This window comes from Mustela nivalis, assembly GCF_964662115.1.
Source record: "Mustela nivalis genome assembly, chromosome: 9".
NCBI lineage: Eukaryota > Metazoa > Chordata > Mammalia > Carnivora > Mustelidae > Mustela > Mustela nivalis.
In genome coordinates this window covers 109,745,371-109,765,507 of record NC_139028.1, presented here as the reverse complement: position 1 = coordinate 109,765,507, position 20,137 = coordinate 109,745,371, and the positions used below count along the sequence as shown (strand labels likewise).

The following is a 20,137-nucleotide window of genomic DNA, read 5'->3' as shown; positions in this document are numbered from 1 at the left end:
AGAGAGCAACTACATGAATATGATTTTTTACAAAATGTAATGGATATATTTTTTCAATTTTTTTTTTGGCTAAAAATCAAAAATTGTTTTTTCACTGTCTGAGCAATTTTTTTCCCTTTAGTGAAAGCCCTTAAGGATGGAAAGCTGGGGGTGAGGAATCCAAGAGTAGCTAGAATGCCAGTAGGGACTTTAGTCTTTGGATTCAAAAGCATCATATATGCAGGACCTGCGTATTTTCCAAGAAAAGAACATCAAAGAGAGCCAAAGTATACAGAGGTTAATCAGTTAGGTTTATAGATTTCTAGAATTCTCAAGTTTAGAAGAAAGGCCTAGATTCCATTGCCCCTAAAGAAATGTTAGAGTTTCAAATGCTGAAGCAATACCATTATAAAAGGTACCTGTTCTTCAAGGTTATGTTAGACTTATGAAGGGTGATGAAGGAAACCTCTCCTTTAGAGGGCTTCCTTTGCAGGGTTTGATGGACCGTTCCTGGAGCACATGGCAGAGTACAGGTTTTAGTATCTCAAGACACTGGAACTCCATTTCAGTTGGTTTTGAGAAACTATTTAGCTCTTCTATATAAAAAAGGGTGGAGGAATTAAAAAACCCTTAAGAAGAAAAAGGAAAAAAAAATATTTAAGAAAATCTCTCCAGGCACCTGGGTGACTCAGATGAATGAGCGTCTGTCTTTCTCCTAGTTATAAAGAACAAATGTTTGCAAACTGACAACATGCTAAAACTTTGTACTCATAAAAATAGTAAGTTTAAAAAAAGAAGACATGGGCGCCTGGGTGGCTCAGTGGGTTAAGCCTCTGCCTTCGGCTCAAGTCATGATCTCAGGGTCCTGGGATCCAGTCCTGCGTCAGGCTCACTGCTCAGCAGGGAGCCTACTTTCCCCTCTCTCTCTGCCTGTTCCTCTGTCTACTTGTACTCTCTCTCTGCCAAATAAATAAATAAATAAATAAATAAATCTTTATAAAAAATAAAAATAAAAAATGAAGACAAACAGGTGACATTAGTGTGTGTACGTGTGTGTGTATAAATATATATAGTTATTGAGTACAGTTTTATTGCATGAAATTCAACTTAAATATTGAGATATAGGGCTAAGTCAATTTTCCTTGTTCTAGAACACAAGGATGGGTGGGGGTTGGGAGGTTGGGTGAGCCCGTTAGTGGGCATTAGGGAGGGCACATATTGCATGGAGCATAACATAACAATAACCATAACATAACAATGAATAGCATAAACAATGAATTCTGGAACACTGAAAAGAAATGAAAAAACAAATAAAAAAAAAAAAAAGAGGATTTGTGGAAGTTTTGGTCAAGGATCCCTGCAGATAGCATCAGGGAGCAATTGAAAAGCAACCTGGAAAACCAGACACGTAACTTCAATATGGGATGTTCCCCAGAGAGATTTTGTATAGTGTCATAAAATATTAAAATATGCATATAGTATAATGCATAAGGGTTCTCCAGAAAAACACAGCATGTGTCTATATTTCTTTGTATTTGACATAATTTTAGAGATATTGATTATAAGGTATTGGCTCACGTGACGGTGGAGGCCAAGAAGTCCCGTCACCTGCTGTCTGCAAGCTGGAGCCCCAGGGAAGCTGGGGGTGTAGTTTGAAGGCCTCAGAGTCAGAGGCCTGAAGACCAGGAGTGCCAGGGGTGGAAGTCTCATGTCCCAGCTCAGTCAGTCAGACAGAGAGCAAATTCAACCTTCCGGTGTCCTCTCATACTATTCAAGCCCTCAGTGGATTGGACAATACCGACCCACATTGGGGAGGGCAGTCTGCTTCCCATAGTTCACCAACTCGAATGACATTCTCTTCTGGAAACACCCTTACAACATACCCAGCAAGGATGTCTCACCAGAGAAACATCATTTGGCCTCCCATGGCCCAGTCAAGTGGACGCATAAAACTTACCATCCCAGGTGGCCATAATATGAACCAATTTTAGATCAACCTTGGTTATTGCTTTTAAAAAAAATTAAATGTTTCATGTTTTTATTTTTTCCCGGTTTGATTCATTTTATCTTAAAGCTGTCTTAGATCTCTTCTGTGACACGTTTGCATGAGACAGTTAGAAATGTAGGTTGATACAGGTATGTCCTACTGGTGACTTAAGTGTCGCAGGTGACGTGGTCTTTTCTTCTATTATTTTACATGGTTAATCATTCTTTGTGAAGTCCCAGTCAAGCAAAGTACATGGCAGCTCCATTCCTGGGAACGGTGACCTAGGATAAAGCCTGAAAGTTGTTCGTTAAGTTCTGGGCTTAGATAATTATAAGTAAGTTTATCTTCTTCATGAATTTTTGGTGGAACATTCAAAAGTCAAGTCATGAGAGAAAATTCATCATTGTCTGGAACTTTCCTGAACGTTACAGAAAATCTAGCATTCCTGAATTTCTTTTCTAACTGCTTTTATTGACTTGTCACCTCCTTCCCTCAGTGTGACCACAAATGACATGCTCACAATTTCACAGGAATCCCACTACGGGATGGTACTTCCTTTGCTGAAGAATGGCTACTGTGTGCCTTTTTCAGATGAGTGGAAGCATGTCCATCATGACAGGCAGCAAAACACTTCTGAAAGTCTAGCCTAGGTTTGGACTACTGTTTTCTGTTCACAGTAATCGAGGCACACGCTTTTTAGGAAGACGCTAAAGGACATTTGTAAAACTGCAGAGACTCAAGAATGCTTTCAACTGTGCACACCACTGGGGATCAGAGCGGGCAGTAAAGCATGCAAATGTAGTAAAAAAAAAATAATTAGAATGTGTGCAGAATGTGAGCTAAAACGTCTAGAGACTCTGCCTGCATTCTTACGACCTTGAGATCATTGGCAAACATTACACTGAAATTCTCCCCACATGAAATGTTAATAAACAGGCCTACGTGGTTACTGATTCTCCCTGTGGCCACGGCCCCCTGGCAGAAATTCATGGGCTGGCAAATTTTGTGCTACATATCACAAAGTAGCAGTTATGTTCACTAACATATTCTTTTTTTTTTTTTTTTTTAGGAATACCTGTTCACGTGAGAGGAGAACCCACGAGAGGGCAGAGAATCACAACCGCGCAAGGTAGTGTGAAGCTGGTGTGGGAAGGCCAGGTGGTGGGACCCCAAAAGGGCCCTCAGTTTCACACATTGGAACCAATGAGGATTTCTCACAATGAGCGGAGGCCAATGGATGGGCCTGCCATTGTAGTGTTCCAGTTGTGATAATATATCCTCATTTAAGCTCTGAAATCTCAGAACTGAGGATTTTAAGCCTTCAGTCTCACATCTGCGTCCAAGTTTGCCCCCTGCCCTAAAGAGGACAGGCCTGACTCCTACCACTTGTAGGTGGTGGATGTAGATGCCCTCCCCCCCACGCCCCCGGTCGTTCCTCTACTGGTAGTGGACACCAAGGACATACTGAGCCACGACTGCTCATGGAGAGGTGACCGTCTTCCCTGTTTGCTACATGCACTACTCCGTAGGCGTAGAATCCCATCTTAGGATGTGGTCCTCCTGGAGGTTCTGTCTTCAAACTAGGTGGGTACATGGAGGCTTCTACTGTCTACAGCAACAAGCCATTCAGTTCTGAGTGGCTTTTTTTAGGCAGAGGTAGCTTCTCGCCTCTGGACTTGGTCTTCCTGCTGATGCTGGGGCAGCATTTTATGGAAGTGCTTTGCTTGGTATTATTCTCCATGCTGCAGCAACTGTTGGGAGACCTGGGGCTTCTGGTTTCCTCTCTCTCCGGGGCCACCAAGGCCGGGATCTGACCGTATTGGTGGGGTCCTTCCTTTTACCTCTTATGTACTCTGAACTCCAGGGCTGGTCCATGGCCCTCTGCATGCTTCACAGAGCCATGCCTTTTCTTAACATTGCTCTGGAGCAGCTCAGCCAATTCCATCCAGGTCTCAAAGACTCTCAGCAGGGAATGGGGTTCTTCCTATAGACAACCACAAACCTTACAGCTGCCTCTCTTCTCCCTCAGCTTCAGAGAGGAGAGCCCTGAAAATGCCACACTCCTACCGTGGGACATTGAGGTCAGAAGATAAACCTTCCTAAAACTAACACACTCTAGGGAGTGTGGCCAAGATGGTGCTCACTATGGTGAAAAGACACTTGTGTTAATTTTCTAGGCTAGTGTAACAAAGTATCACAAAGCAGGTGGCTTAGAACAACAGAAATTTATTGGCTCCCTGATCTGGCTGTCCAAAATCAGGATGTTGACAGGGTCATGTGTCCACTGAAATCTTTAGGAAAGGATCTGTCCTTGCCTCTTCCTCGCTTCTGGTGATTTCCCAACAATCTGGTGTTTCCGGGTTTGTAGATGCACACATCACTTCAATCCTCCTGTTTTCACATGGTGTTTCCCTGAGCCTTCGCGTTGTCTTCCCAGTAGGTACGTGTGCCTCTGTGTCCAAATCTCTCCTTTCCCTCAGGACACCAGTCATCAGCATAGGTCCCACACTAATGGTCTCATTTTAACTTGATTAGCTCTACAAAAGACCCCATTTCTGAATAAGTTCACATTCTGAGGTACTGGGGACTCCAACATATCTTTTTGGGAGGCATAATGTGACCTCAGAATGGCAGCCCAGCAAGCTCTTAAGTGGTTTTTTGGACTTAGAATGTTGAGTACATCTTCTACTTTCACAGGAGGACTCTGGTCACTAATTCTTGGAAAACAAAAATTCCATCCAGCCTCCTACATCATCATGCTACAGATAAAATGATAAAACTAATAAATGGCAAATAATCATAATTTATTGAGGAAGTAGCATAAACAAGGAACTCAGAATTCTAAGTCCTTTAACGATGTATTATAATTTAATATTTGCATCTATTTGTGGGCTAGGAACTATTCTTTGTTTTACAGGTGAGGAATTAAAAGCACAGGGAAGTCAAGAGTCTTGTAGTTACTACTGTGATACCCCAGGACTGGCTGTATTGGTCTATGTTAACTCAGATTGTTTTGAAAAAGGGTAGAATCAACTTGGGATCAAAGCACATCTTTTATTGAAGAAGTAGGGAGAAGGTGTGCCAGAAAGGACTTCCTTAACATGTCTTTTCCATGAGGCCTCTTGATAAATGACCATTATTCACTAATTCAGTTTATGTTTTGTTCATGACTGGAGTCATGCTGGTGTTTTGGAGACGTTGGATTCCAACAGTGAAGAACCTGGGTGAGAGCAGACCGATCACTATTATACCATAAAATAAGAGCCTCATTCCGAACCACTGAGTCCCAATAAGACAAAACACAACAAAACACAAACAAACAAGTATGTAAACCTAGAACGTGACCAGGTGAAAACACCCACTCTATCCTGGGGGAGACATAGAGTGGCAAGAGACTTCTGACCCATCAGAGTTTCAGTGAATTACAACCACCAAATTAAACTAAGACATTACTCCTCAGAAAATGACTTTGACCTTCAGCTGGCTTGTGGTGACTATTAAGATTCCTCTTGGATCCTCTACTTCATGTTCTAGGTCAGGAGAAGAAAGAGCCAAACAACCCATTGAGCAGAGAGCTGCCGGGCTTCCATTACCAGGTTTGGGGGAGTAGCTGCAGAAGGCATTCTAATGGGAACAGCTTACGTGATGAGATGAAGTCAGATGGACAAAGTAGGCATCATGAGGTAGCGTTAGGCTACCAGTGACTTTCTGATCATCCATCAGAAGGTGGGTCATCCCCTTCTAGATGTGGTTGATGGAGGGTAATTGAAACCTTGCAAAGCAAAACCATGAACAAGGGGGGAACTACTGTATCTGACCATAAAGTCTAACCAAGAAACCCTGTTGCTAGAAACCGTTCAGTAGCCACAGGGTGCTTAAAGGCTAAATTCCAAATTCTTTAGTAGGGTGGTTGAGCCCTATTAGGATCTGGCCTCAATCATCCTCTCCAGCTTCATTTTCCATCACTTTCCTCTAAATACTATGCTACAGGAATTCTGTGAACCTGCCCTCCTGGCTCTGGTTTTTAGGCTGACTTATACATATGCGGGTTTTGTGGGGGGATTTAATAACCTATTTTGGAAGAACTGAGACAAACCATATAGGTAAGGTGGTAAGATTCAGTCATTACAACCAAGTTCCTTCCATCACTATTTAGTGATCGTTCTACCCTTTATTCTATGTAGTATATTATAGTATATATATATATATATATATATTTATGTAAATATAAATATATAATAGTATATTTATATAGTATATTGTAGTATATTTATTCTATGTAGTGTATTATGTTGACTTTTTTTTAATTATAAAAACTGTATTAAAATACACATAGTATTTATCATTGTAACCATTTTGAAGTGCCTGGTTCAGTGGTATTAAATACACATAGGATGTTGTGTGACCACCACCACATCCATCTTCATAGTTCTTTACATCTTGTAAAACTGAAACTCTAGACCCATTAAGCATTGACTCCGCACTCACCCATCTCCAGCCCTGGCAACCCTTTCTGCCTCGAGGATTTTGACCACTCTTACTTTCTACTATGGGATGGACTCACACAGGATTTGCCTTTTTGTGACTGCTTTATTTCATTCAGCATACCGTCCTCAAGGTTTATCTATGCTGTTGCATATGTCAGAATTTTCTTCCTTTTCAAGACTAATATTCTGTTTTAGGGATATACCACATCTTGCTTGTCCATTCATTCACACCGATGTACACTTGGGTTGCCACAATTTAGCTATTACGAATAATGCTACTCTAAACATGGGTGTACGAATACCTCTTTGAGATCCTGCTTTCAATTCTTTGGGGTACATATCCAGAAGTGGAATTGCTGGATCCTAGGATAATTCTATTTTTAATTTTTGAGGAATAACCATGCTGTTTTTCATAGCAGCTGTACCATTTTACATTCCCACCAAGAGCACACAAGCGTCTAATTTTTCCACATTCTAGCTAATACTTGTTATTTTCTAGTTTTTTTTTTTTAATTTTTTGATAGTAGCCATCCTAATGGGTTTAAGATGGTTTTTCATTGTGGCTCTGATCCGCAGTTCCCTGCTGATAGGGGTGTTGAGCATTTTTGCCTATTTGTTATTTATATACTTTATTTGGAGGGATATCTATTTAAATCCTTTGCCCAATTTTGAACAGTTAATTTCTGTTACTTTCTATTATTCTGGATATTAACCCCTTATCAGATACATGACTTACAAATATTTATCTGATTCCATGAGTTACCGTTTTACCTGTGGGTATTGTGTTTTGATGCACAAAATTTTTAATTTTCATGAAGTCCAATTTGTCTGTTTTTACTTATGTTGCCTATGCTTTTGGTATCATATCCAAAAAATCATTGCCAAATCCAATGTCATGGAGTTTTGCCCTATGTTTTCTTCTAAGAGATTTATTATTTTAGGTTTTACAACTATACCTTTGATCCAGTTTGTGTTAATTTTTGAATATGGTGTGAGGTAGGGAGTCCAAATTCATTCTCTTGCATGTGGAGACCCAGTTTTCCTAGTACTATCTGTTGAAAAGACTAAACTTACATTGTTTTGATTATTGTAGCTTTGTAGTAAATTTTGAAATGAGAAAGTATTAGCCTTCCAGCTTTGTTATTTTTAAAAAAATTATGTTATGCTAGTCACCATACAGTACATCATTAGTTTTTGTTGTAGTGTTCCAAGATTCAGTTCTTCTTTTTTAAGGTTGTTTTGTTTTTTGGGCTCACTTGGGATTCCATATGAATTTTAGGATAGGTTTTTTATTTCTGCATAAATGGCATCGAGGTTTTGATAGGGATTGCGTTGAATCTATAGATTTCTTTGAGTACCACTGACACTTAATAACATTAATTCTTCCCATCATGAATATGGGATATATTTCCTTTTGTCTTTTTAAATTTTCTCAGTAGTTTTTTTTTTTTTTTTTTTTAGTTTTCATTGTATGTCTTTCACCTACTTGATTAAGTTAATTCCCAAGTATTTTATTATTTCTGATGGTATTGTAAGTAGAATTGTTTTTGTAATTTCCCTTTCAGATTTATTTAGGATATATTTCTGGACTCTTGATTCTACTGCGCTGGTTCTTACTTCTATCCTTATGATAGTACCACAATGTCTTGATTACTAGAGCTTTGTAATAACTTTTGAAGTTAAGAAGCATGAGTATTCCAACTTTATTTTCCTTTTCCCCCCCTTTTTTTTTGTAGAGCAGTTTTAGGTTTGCAACAAAATTGAGAAGAAGGTACAGAGATTTCCCATATATCCCTTGTCCCCACACATTATTGACATAAGTCACCAGAATGGTACATTTGTTATCAAGGATTAATCAGCATTGACTGATCATAATCACCCAAAGTGCATAGTTTACGTTAGGATTAACATTTGGTGTTGAATATTCTATGGTTTGGACAAATGTATAATGACATATATCCATCATTAAAATATACAGAGCATTTTCACCACACTAAAAATCTCTGTGCTTTGTCGGTTTATGTCCCCTGCTCCTTGGCAACTGCTGATCTTTTTACTCCGTAAAAAGTAAACATATCCATAGTTTTGCCTTTTCCAGATGTTGTATAGTTGGAATCATACAGTATGTATAATTTTCAAATTGGTTTTTTCCACTTAGTAATAAGCATTTGAAGTTTCTCCATGTCTCTTTATGGCTTGATAGCTGATTTATTGTTATCCCTGAATTGTATTTCATTGTCTGGATGAAAAAATTTATTTTTCCATTCACCGACTAGTGGACACTTTGCTTGCTTCTAAGTTTTGTCAATTATGAATAAAATTTCTGTAAACATCTGTGTGCAGGGTTTTGTGTGAACATAGTTTTCAACTTTTTTGGATAAACACCAAGGGACGTAATGGCTAAATTGTGTGGTGGTATGTTTAGTTTTGTAAGAAACCATCAAAACCACAGCCTTCCAAAGTGGTTGTACCATTTTTCATTCCTAGTAAAGTAATGTGTGAGAGTTGCTGTTACTCCATATTCCCACCAGTATCTGGTGTTGTCAGTGTTTCAGATTTTGGTCTTTTTAATATGTGTGTAGAGGTTTGTTTTCTTTTTTAAAGATTAGTTTGGCTATTTTGTGTTCTTTCCATTTTCATATGAATATTAAGATAAGCTTATAAAAATCAGCTGAGAATTTGGTAGGGATTTTGAATTACAGATTCAATTTGGGGAGTATTGCCATCTTAATATTAAATCTTCTAATCCACGAACATGGGACTTTCCCATTTGTTTAAACCTTTAATTTCTTATATAATGTGTTCTAGTTTGTGTTGGGACAGGTCTTACACTCCTCTTCTTAAGTTTATTCCTGAATATAAATTATATAAGCATTTTATTTTTTGATGTTATTGTAATTGTGTTTTCATATATAGAAATGGTAGCTGATTTCCTTAAGATTTTTTTTTAATTTACTTATTTGACAGACAGACATCACAAGTAGGTGGAGAGGCAGGCAGAGAGAGAGAGGGGGAAGCAGGCTCCCTGCTGAGCAGAAAGCCAGATGTGGGGCTCGATCCCAGGACCCTGGGATCATGACCTGAGCCGAAGGCAGAGGCTTTAACCCACTGAGCCACCCAGACACCCAATAACTGATTTTCTTATACAGCAATTTTATAGCCTACCAACATGTTGAACTTGTTTATTAGTTCTACTAGATTTTCTTTGTGTGTGGATTTCTCAGCATTTTATATATACAAGATCATATTAGCTACAAAGAGAGTTAGTTTTACTTTTTCCTTTACCACCCAAACTGGATAATTTCATTTCTTTTTATTGCCTACTTTACCTGGTTAGAACCTCCAGTACAATGTTAAGTATAAAAGGCAAAAGCAGACATCTTTGTCTTGTTCCAGAACTTAGAGCAAAAGGATTCAGTATCCCTTGATCAAGTATGATGTTAATTGTGGATTTTTCCCCCCACAACTAAATGCTCCTTTTCAGGTTGAGGAAATTCCCTTCTATTCCTAGTTTGTTGATTTTTTTTTTTAATCATGAAAGGGTGTTGGGATTTTGTTATATGCTTTTTCAATGCCTATTGAGATAGTCATGTGGGTTTTTTTTTTTTTTTGTCTCTTGTTTTATCAACAGGGTGTTTCTCAGCATATATTACATTTGATTTTCATGTTCAACCAGCTCTGCATTCTTAAGATAAATCCTAATTGGTCATGATGCATGATGCTTTTGTTATGTTGCTGGAATCCATTTGCTAGCATTTTTTTCTTTGAGGTGTACACATTTATACTCATAATGGATCCTGGTCTAAACCCTTTTCTTTTGAAAAAAATTGTTATGTTAGGCACCATACAGTACATCATATACTCTCCTTTTGTTTGCATTTGTCTATTTTATTAGTTTTTACTGTAGTATTTAATGATTCATTAGTTAGGTATAACACCCAGTGCTTGTCACATCATGTGCCCTTCTTAATGCCCATCACCTAGTTACCCCATTCCCCCACCTACCTCCCTTTCCACAACCCTCTGTTTTGTTTCCCAGCATCAAGAGTCTCTCATAGTTTGGCTCCCTCTTTGATTTCTTCCCATTCAGTTTTCCCTCCCTTCCCCGGTGATCCCCTGCTCTACTGCTTCTTTCCACACATGAGTGAAACCATATGATAATTGTCTTTCTCTGATTGACTTATCTTGCTCAGCATAATCTCCTCCAGTTCCATCCATGTTGATATAAATGGTAGGTATTCATTTTTTTCTGATGGCTGAGTAATATTCCGTTGTATATATGAACCACATCTTCTTTATCCATCCATCTGTTGAAGGACATCTTGGGTCCTCCCACAGTTTGGCTATTGTGGACATTGCTGCTATGAACATTGGGATGCCCTTGCCCCTTCTTTTCATTACATCTGTATCTTTGTGGTAAATACCCAATAGTGCAATTGTGGGTCATAGGGTAGCTTTGTTTTTAGCTTCTTGAGGAACCTCTATACTGTTTTCCAGAGTGGATGTACCAGCTTGTATTCCCACCAATGGTGTAAGCGTTCCTACCAACGGTGTAAGAGGTTTACTTTCTCACCAACATTTGATGTTCCTGTCATGTTAATCTTGGCCATTCCAACTGGTGTAAGGTGGTATATCAAGTGGTTTTGATTTCTGTTTCCCTGATGCTGAGTGATGTTGAGCATTTAATCATGTGTCTGTTGGCCATTTGTACGCCTGTCTTCGAAGTGTCTGCTTATTTCTTCTGCTCACTTCTTGACTGGATTATTTGTTTTTCTGAGTGTTGAATTTGAGAAGTTCTTTATAGATCTTGGATACCCGCCCTCTGTATATGCAAATATCTTCTCCCATTCTGTAGGTTACCTTTTAGTTTTGTTGTTTCCTTTGTTGTGCAGAAGCTTTTTATCTTGATGAAGTCCCAAATAGTTCATTTTTGTTTTGTTTTCCTTGCCTTTAGAGACATATCTTGCAAGAAGTTGCAGCAGCCAAGGTGGAAGAGGTTTCTGCCTGTTTCACATTTAGATCTCTCATCCATTTTGAGTTTATTTTTGTGTATGGTGTAAGAGAATGGTCCAGTCTCATTCTTCTAAATGTGGCTGTCCACTTTTCCCAGTACTATTTATTAAAGAGACTGTCTTTTTTTCCATTGGATATTCTTAATGCTTTATTGAAAATTAGTTGGCCAAAGAGTTGAGGGGCCACTTCTGGCTCTCTATTCTGTTCCATTGATCTATGTGTCTGTTTTTGTGCCAGTACCATACTGTCTTGATGGTCACAGCTTGGTAATACAGCTTGAAGTCAAACACTGTGATGCCCCCCAGCTTTGGTTTTCTTTTTCAATGTTCCCTTGGCTATTTTTTTTTTTCTGGTTCCATACAAATTTTAGGATTATTTGTTCCAGCTCTGTGAAAAGTGTTGATGGTATTTTGATAGGATTGCACTGAGTGTGTCGATTCCTCTGGGCAGCATAGACATTTTAGCAATGTTTTTTCTTCCAATCCATGAACATGGAATGTTTTTACATCTCTTTGTGTCTTCCTAATTTTCTTTCACAGTGTTCTGTAGTTTTTAAACTACAGATCCTTTACCTCTTTGGTTAGGTTTATTCCTAAGTATCTTATGGTTTTTGGTGCAATTTTATTGATTCCTTAATTTCTCTTTCTTCAGTCACATTGTTAATGTATAGAAATTCAACTGATTTCTGTGCATTGGTTTTGAATCCTGCCATGTTGCTGAATTACTGTATGAGTTCTAGCAATTTTGAGGTGGAGTCTTTTTTTTTTTTTTTTTTTTTGTATAAAGTATTATGTCATCTGCAAAGAGTGAGAGTTTGACTACTTTTTTTTTTAGCCAATGTAAATGCTTTTATTTCTTTTTGTTGTCTGCTTGCTGAGGCCTGGACTTCTAGTACTATGTTGAACAATAGTGGTGACAGTGGGGATCCTTGTCATGTTCCTGACCTTAAGGGAGAAGCTCTCAGCTTTTCTCTCTTGAGAGTGATATAGCTGTGGGCTTTTGTAGATGGCTTTTATGATATTGAAGTATGTTCCCTCTATGCTTATAATTTTTAATCAAGTTTTAATCAAGAAAGGATGCTATATTTCGTCAAATGCTTTTTCTGCATCAGTTGAGGATCATATGGTTGTTGTCTTTCTTTCATTAAGGTGATCTATAACATTGATTGATTTGCAAATGTTGAGCCACCCTTGTATCCCAGGAATAAATCCCACCTGGTCGTGGTGAATAATCTTTTTAATGTCATGTTGTATCCTATTGGCTAGTATCTTGGTGAGTATTTTGGCATCCATGTTCATCAGGGATATTGGTCTATAATTCTCCATTTTGATGGGGTCTTTGGTTTTGGGTTCAGACCAATAACCAGCAAGGAAAATGAAGCAATAATCAAAAACATCCTAAAAAACAAGAGTTCAGAGTCAGATACCTTCCCAGAAGAATTCTACCAAACATTTAAAGAAGAAATTAATACCTATTTTACTGAAGATGTTTCAAAAAATAGAAATGGAAGGAAATCTTCCAAACTCATTTGATGAGGCCAGATTTTATTACCTCTTGACACAGTTTCAGTAGTTTGTATGTTTGTAGGAATTTGTCCATTTCATGTAGTTTAACTAAACTGTTTGCATATCATTATACACAGTATCCTCTTTTAGTCTGTTTTATTTCTGTAAGGTAGTTAGTCATATTCCTCTTTTCATTTATGATTTCAGTAACAGAATTATTTTTTTAAAAAAGATTTTATTTATCTATTTGAGAGAGATAGAGACTGAGAGTGAGAGAGAAAGCATGAGAAAGGGAGGGTCAGAGGGAGAAGCAGACTCCCTGCTGAGCAGAGACCCTGATGCGGGACTCTATCCCAGGACTCCAGGTTCATGACCTGAGCGGAAGGCAGTTGCTTAACCAACTGAGCCACTCAGGCACCCCTCAGTAACTGATTTCAAATCGTTTTTTTCCTTCCTGAGCATAGCTAAAGATTTGTCTTTTGGGGATGGGAGTTCTTTTGAAAGAGTCAGCTTTTGGTTTAATTGTTTTTCTCTGTCATTGTTCTCTTCTTTAGTTCATTTTTTCCATCACAGTCTTGATTATTTCCATTCTTCCTCTCACTTTGGGTTTAGTTTTCTCTTCTCTTCTAGTTTAGTTTTTAAATATTTATAAGATTTAATTTTAATTCCAGTATAGTTAACATACAGTGTTATATTAGTTTCAAGTGTACAATATAGTGATTCAACAATTCTGTATATTACTCAGGGCTTGTCATGATAGCTGTACTCTTTCATGCCCTTCACTTATTTTTCTTATCTCCCCAACCCCATTCTAGTTTCCATAGTTGGAAAGTTAGGTTTTTGAGTTCAGACTTTTATCCTTTTAGAAAATATAGTATTTATAGCTATAGATTTTCCTCTAAGCAGTAATTTAGATACATCAAGTAAGTCATGGTATGTTGTATATTTCTTTAAATTAACATATAATGTATTATTTGCCCCAGGGGTACAGGTCTGTGAATCATCAGGCTTACACAGCACTCATAGCACTCACTGTAGCACATACCCTCCCCAATGTCCATAATCCAGCCACCCTATCCCTACCTCCCCCCAGTAACCCTCAGTTTGTTTTGTGATATTAAGAGTTTCTTATGGTTTGTCTCCCTCTTGATCCCATTTGTTTCACTTTTTCCTTCCCTACCCTGCACAACCCTCTGCCCTGCCTCTCAAGTTCCTCATATCAGAGAGATCATATGATAATTGTCTTTCTCTGATTGGCTTATTTTGCTAAAAATAATACCCTCTGGTTCCATCCATGTTGTTGCAAATGGCAAGATGTCTTTTGATGGCTACATAGTATTCCTGTGTGTGTGTGTGTGTGTGTGTGTGTGTGTGTGTGTGTGTATAGATAGATAGATAGATGGATAGATAGATAGATATATCTCACAGCTTCTTTACCCATTCATCTGTTGATGGACATATAGGTTCTTTCCATAGTTTGGTTATTGTGGACATTGCTGCTATAAACATCTTGGGTGCATGTGCTCCTTTGGTATTTGTTTTATTCATCTCAAAATGTTTTCTATTTTTCCTTTTGATTTCTTCTTTGACCTTTTGGTAATTGAGGAGTGTGTTGTTTCATTTCCACATATTGGTGACTTTTTAAATCTTCCTTCTTTAATTGATTTTTGATTTAATTTCATTATAATCATACTTTGCATGATTTCCATTTTTCTAATTCATTGGGACTTGTTTTACAACCTAAAATATGGTCTATCCTAGAGAATAATCTATGTGCACCTGAAAAGAACATGTACTCTGTGTTATTGGGTGGAATGTTGTACAGACATCTATTAGGTCTAGTTGGTTAATAATGTCATTCAATTTCTCCTATAGCCTTTCCCTTTTGCACAATTCCTGTAAATTTTTGAATATGGGGTATTGAAGTTGCCAACTGTTGTTTTTAAAATTTTGTGTTTCCCTTGTCAAATCTGCCAATTTTTGCTTCATGTATTTCAGGACTCTTGTTAGTGCATATTTGCTTACAATTGCTATGTATTCCTGGTGGACTGAACTTAAAAAAAATCATTTTAAGAATGTCTTCCTTATGTCTAATAACAACTTTTGTCATAATGTCTGTTTTGTCTGATGTTATTATAGTTGTTCCACCTCTCTTTTCGTTTCTGTTTATAGCATATATTTTTCCATACTTATGTTCAACCTATTTGTGTCTTTGAATCTAAGGTGTGTCTCTCATATATAGCATTTAATTCGAATACATTTTAAAAATCCATTTTGCCAATCTCTGCCTTGTGATTAGTGTCCAATCCATATACATTTAATGTAGTTACAAATAAAATAGGGTTTACGTCTGTTATTTTGCAGTTTTCTATATCGTATGTCTTTGTTATTCCGTTTGTCCAGTATTGCTCTTGTTTATGTTACATGAATGTTTTCTTTCATGCCATTTTATTTAATTATTTTTCTTTTATACCACTTTACATTTTTATTTTGATTATTTTGAATTATTTTTTAATTTATTGTCAATATTATCTTATTATTAATATCGTTACAATATTCTGTATAATTCTTGGTTGATGGTATTTTCTTTCAGTGCTCTGAAGATGTCATCCCACTTGCTGTCTTCTGGCCTCCATGGTTTCTGATGAGGAATTTTACTGAAGATTACCTTTTCAGGATGAATTCCTTGTTTTTGGCTGATTTCAAGATTTTCTCTTAGTCTTTGCCTTTTGGCATTTTGACCTATCAATTGACCTATCTTTAAGCTTGTGGATCATTTCTTTTGTCAAATCAAGTATTCTGTGGAGCTCCTTGAGTGATATTATCGTTTTAATTATTATGTATTTTTCTGCTTTGGAATCTCTATGTCTTTTTTTTAGAGAGCCTTATGTTTCTATTCCAGAAGTAATCTCTTCAGGGTCTTCTAAAATCTTTATTATCTGAAGGAATATGAAGATATCAAATTTTGGAAACAAAAATTTATACATAAATTTGCACTTCAGAGTCTATAGCATTTGGTGCCCCCATATTACTAGTATAACCCGTGAAACCTCTTCAGTCTATGTATTTCCTTTATTAATCTCCTGGGTGATGCAAATCTAAAAGACATCAGGCTGCATGTGTCCCTTCAAATCAATACTTATGTATCCTTTGGCTAAATTCCTAGTAGAGCTGCTGTTGGATCATAGGGTAGTTCCATTTTTAACTTTTAGAGGAAACTCCATACTGTTTTCCAGAGTGGATGAGCCAGTTTGCATTTCTACCAACAGTGTAAGAGTGTTCCCCTTTCTCTGCATCCTTGCCAATATCTGTTGTTTCCTGTGTTGTTAATTATAGCCATTCTGACTGGTCTGAGGTACTATCTCATTGTGGTTTTGATTTGTATTTCCCTGATAATGAGTGATGTTGAGCATCTTTTCATGTGTCTGCTGGCCATCTGTACATCTTTGGAAAAATATCTATTCATGTCTTCTGTCCATTTTTTAACTGGATTTTTTGGGGTTTTTTTGGGGTGTTGGGTTTTATAAGTTTTTATATGTTTTAGATACAAACCCTTTATCAGGTCTGTCACTTGCAAACATCTTCTCCCATTCCATGGGTTACCTTTTAGTTGTATTGCTTGTTTTCTTCTCTGTGCAGAAACTTTTTATCTTGTTGAAGTCCCAATAGTTTATTTTTTGCTTTTGTTTCTCTTTCCTCAGGACACATATCTAGTAAGAAATTGCTACAATGATGGCAAAGAGGTTACTGCCTGTGTTCTCCTCTAGGATTTTGATGTTTTCTGGAAGAGGGGGTTCTTAACAGAAGCTGTTCTATCCTGATCATCCCTCCAGAAGCAAAATTACTCACTCTTTTCATTGTATTTTGGATGATTTAAAGCTACTGAAATCCATCTGATAGTTATGCATGCACAGATCACTTCCGAGATAGTGCTGAAGAGTAAATATTGTAAAAGCATACTACCAGCCATCTAAATTAAAAAGAAAAGAAAAATTTCTCATATTAATTAGCCATTTAAAAATTACACAAGAACAATACTTAGTAAGGGGGAATAAATATCATTCATCATATCAGTCTCACATAACTATGATTACTTTTGTGTATTTTTCATAAGAACAAAATTTATGAAGTACTGACATATGTACCTTGCATTCTGTTAAGTACTTCTTCTAACAACAACCCTAAAAGTTGGATACTTTTATTTCTCTTCTACATGTGACAAGACTGAAAAGCAGAGAGCTTACCTTAGTACTGTGGGGTGGGTGGAATTCTTCAGGATTTGGTACTGAATGCCCCTCTTTTCTCTCTTTATACTTTCTCTTTTGGTAAGACTGATGGCATGACTTGTGTTTTATGCTTTTTCATTTAGTGCACCTACAATTTGCATGTTCTATTTTCTTTTGACCCCCATGTTGTAGGCATTATTACATGTATTAGGTGGAGCCAATCTTCCTCCCTTCCTACGTTTCTACCATGGCCTGAAGTAGGAGTTTCAGCTTTAAGAGTGGCTTCTAGTGTGTCTCAGTGCTCCTTACTTAAAATTCCCCATTTGAGAAGCAGAAATTTATCTACTTGGTGATTTTATCCTTTCTGGGTTCTTTTTTCAGAAGTGTTTGTCTTTATGACCCCAGATTCTGAGAATTGTCTGGTTACAGTACCGGGAGATCTATCATTTATTTGCAACTAGGTAGATAAGTTTAATTCATGGAAGGAGGTATCAGAAGGCTTATTTTGGTCAAAGATTTAAGACTTATTCTCCAACTATAATAATCACAATAAAGCTTATAGTTTCATCTACATCTGCTTGATTTCTTGTATCTTATCTTAGTTGGTTTGGAACATGGAAAGAGAAAAGTGTGTGGCCATTCACTGGTCTGCCATATTAGTTTCCCAGGGATGCTGTAATAAATCATCACATCTGTGTGGCTTAACACAACTGAAATTTATTGTCTCACAGTTTTGGAGGGTAGAATTCCAAAAAGAGTGCATTGGCCTTAGCAAGAGAATTCTCTTTCCAAAGACTTTAGGGGAGGATTTTTCCTTGCCTCTTTCAGCTTCTGGTAGCCTCAAGTGTTCTTGGCTTGTAGTAGCATTACTATAACCTCTGCTGCTATGTTTATATGGCCATCTTCCTTCCATGTCTGTGTCCAGATTTCTTTCTTCTTATAAGGACACTTGTTATATTGGACCAATGGCCTATCCTACTCTTGCATGACCTCATCTGAACTAATTCCACCTGCAGAGACCCTGTTCTCAGATAATGTCACTTCTGAAGTACTGTGGGTGAAGACATGTCCTTTTTGGGGACACAATTCAACCCATAACAGTCTGTCTCTGTCCCGCCTCTACATTCATGTCCCTCCCATGTATAAAATATATTTACCTGATCCTGATATCTACAAAAGTTTTGACCCATTTTGACATCAACTCCAATGACCTAAATGTCCTCAGGTCAAAAAGCCCCAAATCTCATCATCTAAATTATCTTAATTAGCTATGGATGAGACTCACAGAATTGTTCATTTCAGGGCAAAATGCTTCTCCATCTGTGGACTTGTGAAACCAGGAAATGAGCTATCTACTGCTAAGACATAACTGGTAGGACAGACACAGGATAGATATTTCCATTTCAAAAGGGAGATATAAAGAGGAAAAAAGGGTCATGGGCCCCAAGCAAGCTCAAAACCCAACAGGGCAACAGTTTAGATTTCTGTTCTCAGGGCCTGCTGAGGTCCCTCTCTTTAAGCTATTCTTATCTCAGCCTGTAGCATATGAAAGATGTAAATATTGGAGGCATGAAAGGCGTTTCTTTTTCCTTTTTAATTTTTGGTTTTCTTTTTTATTTATTACTTTATTTAATTTTAAAAAAATTTATTTATTTACTTGAAAGAGAGAGCAAGTGAGAGAAGATAAATGGAGCGGAAGGGTAGAGGGAGAAGGAGAAGCAGACTCCCCACTGAGCAGGGAGCCCAGGACCCTGGGATCATGACCCTAGCCAAGCAAAGGCATGCACTTAGCAGACTGAGCCACCCCGGAACACTTCCTGGTTTTCTTTTTTCTTTTCTTTTTTTTTTTTTTCTTTTGTAACTGAGGTACTAATTCTATACTTTATACCCTTTTCCAGTGGTTTTTAATGCTTATTTATTTATTTATGCTCATTCATTTAATCTGTGATTTCTTTTTACACATTGGGAAAATGGAGCCCATTACTATTTTACTTGAAATGGAGAGCTCATTGATTTAATGTTACTTTATCAAGTTTCACCTTTTCCATATTGCCTGGTAAAATGATCTTCCATAAAATAATATTTTTTGCCTGTACTAAGATTTACTTCTCAGCTCTCTGTATTTTGACCAATTTTTCTTTTCGTGTATAAATATTATACTATTTTTCTTATAATGGCTTAATCACATATTTTCATATCTGTTTCAGCAAGTTGTTTGTCCCTCCCCAACCACTGGCATCATTGGCACCTTTCTCACAATCCTTTACCCATCCATACACATTTTACAGTAGTTTTATTGCATTCCCTCCCAAACCTTTGTTGGGATTCTATTATTTTTTAAGATTTTATTTATGTGTTTGACAGAGAGAGACACAGTGAGAGAGGGAACACAAGCAGGGGGAGTGAGAGAGGGACAAACATGCTGCCACTGAGCAGAGAGTCTGATGTGGGGCTCGAACCCAGGACCCTGGGATCATGACCTGAGCCAAAGGCAGACGCTTAACAACTGAGCCACCCAGGAGCCGCCTGTGTTGGGATTCTAAGTGGAATTGATCACATTTATGTGTTAATTTGCAGAATCTTGCAATTTTATGATATGAGTTTGCATTCAAGAATGTAGTTTCTGAACAGTATTCTCTTCTTCTCATTATGTTTTTATAGCTTTGCTATTATTTTGATTAGGCATTTATTATTTTTCCTACTTTAGCACCCAAAGTGGTACCAAGAAAATGTATTAGAAGCCTGGATGGCTCAGTTTGTTAAGCATATAACTCTTGATTTCAGCTCAGGTCATGATCTCAGAGTTGTGAGATCAAGCCCCACTTTGGGCCCTGCACTGGGCATGGAGTCTGCTTAAGATTCCCTCTCTCTCTAAAAAAAAAATGTATTAATTGTTTACATTTTTCTTTACCCAGTTACTTTCCTAAACTGTTTTGTTGC

General features: G+C 37.5%; 1 protein-coding gene across 3 annotated transcripts in view; it reads right to left on the bottom strand.

The window, feature by feature from the left end:
* Positions 1–5,005: 5,005 nt before the first annotated feature.
* LOC309841384 (membrane-spanning 4-domains subfamily A member 6B-like) overlaps positions 5,006–20,137 on the bottom strand; it is a 47,400-nt gene continuing 32,268 nt past the window's right edge. For all 3 annotated transcript variants that reach the window (XM_082684269.1, XM_082684267.1, XM_082684268.1), the window contains 2 exons: positions 16,821–16,941; positions 5,006–5,186 (listed from right to left, as the gene is read on the bottom strand). In XM_082684269.1, coding sequence (XP_082540395.1) covers positions 5,143–5,186; positions 16,821–16,941 — 165 coding nt within the window. In that variant the 3' untranslated portion in view covers positions 5,006–5,142. The remainder of the gene's footprint in view (positions 5,187–16,820; positions 16,942–20,137) is intronic.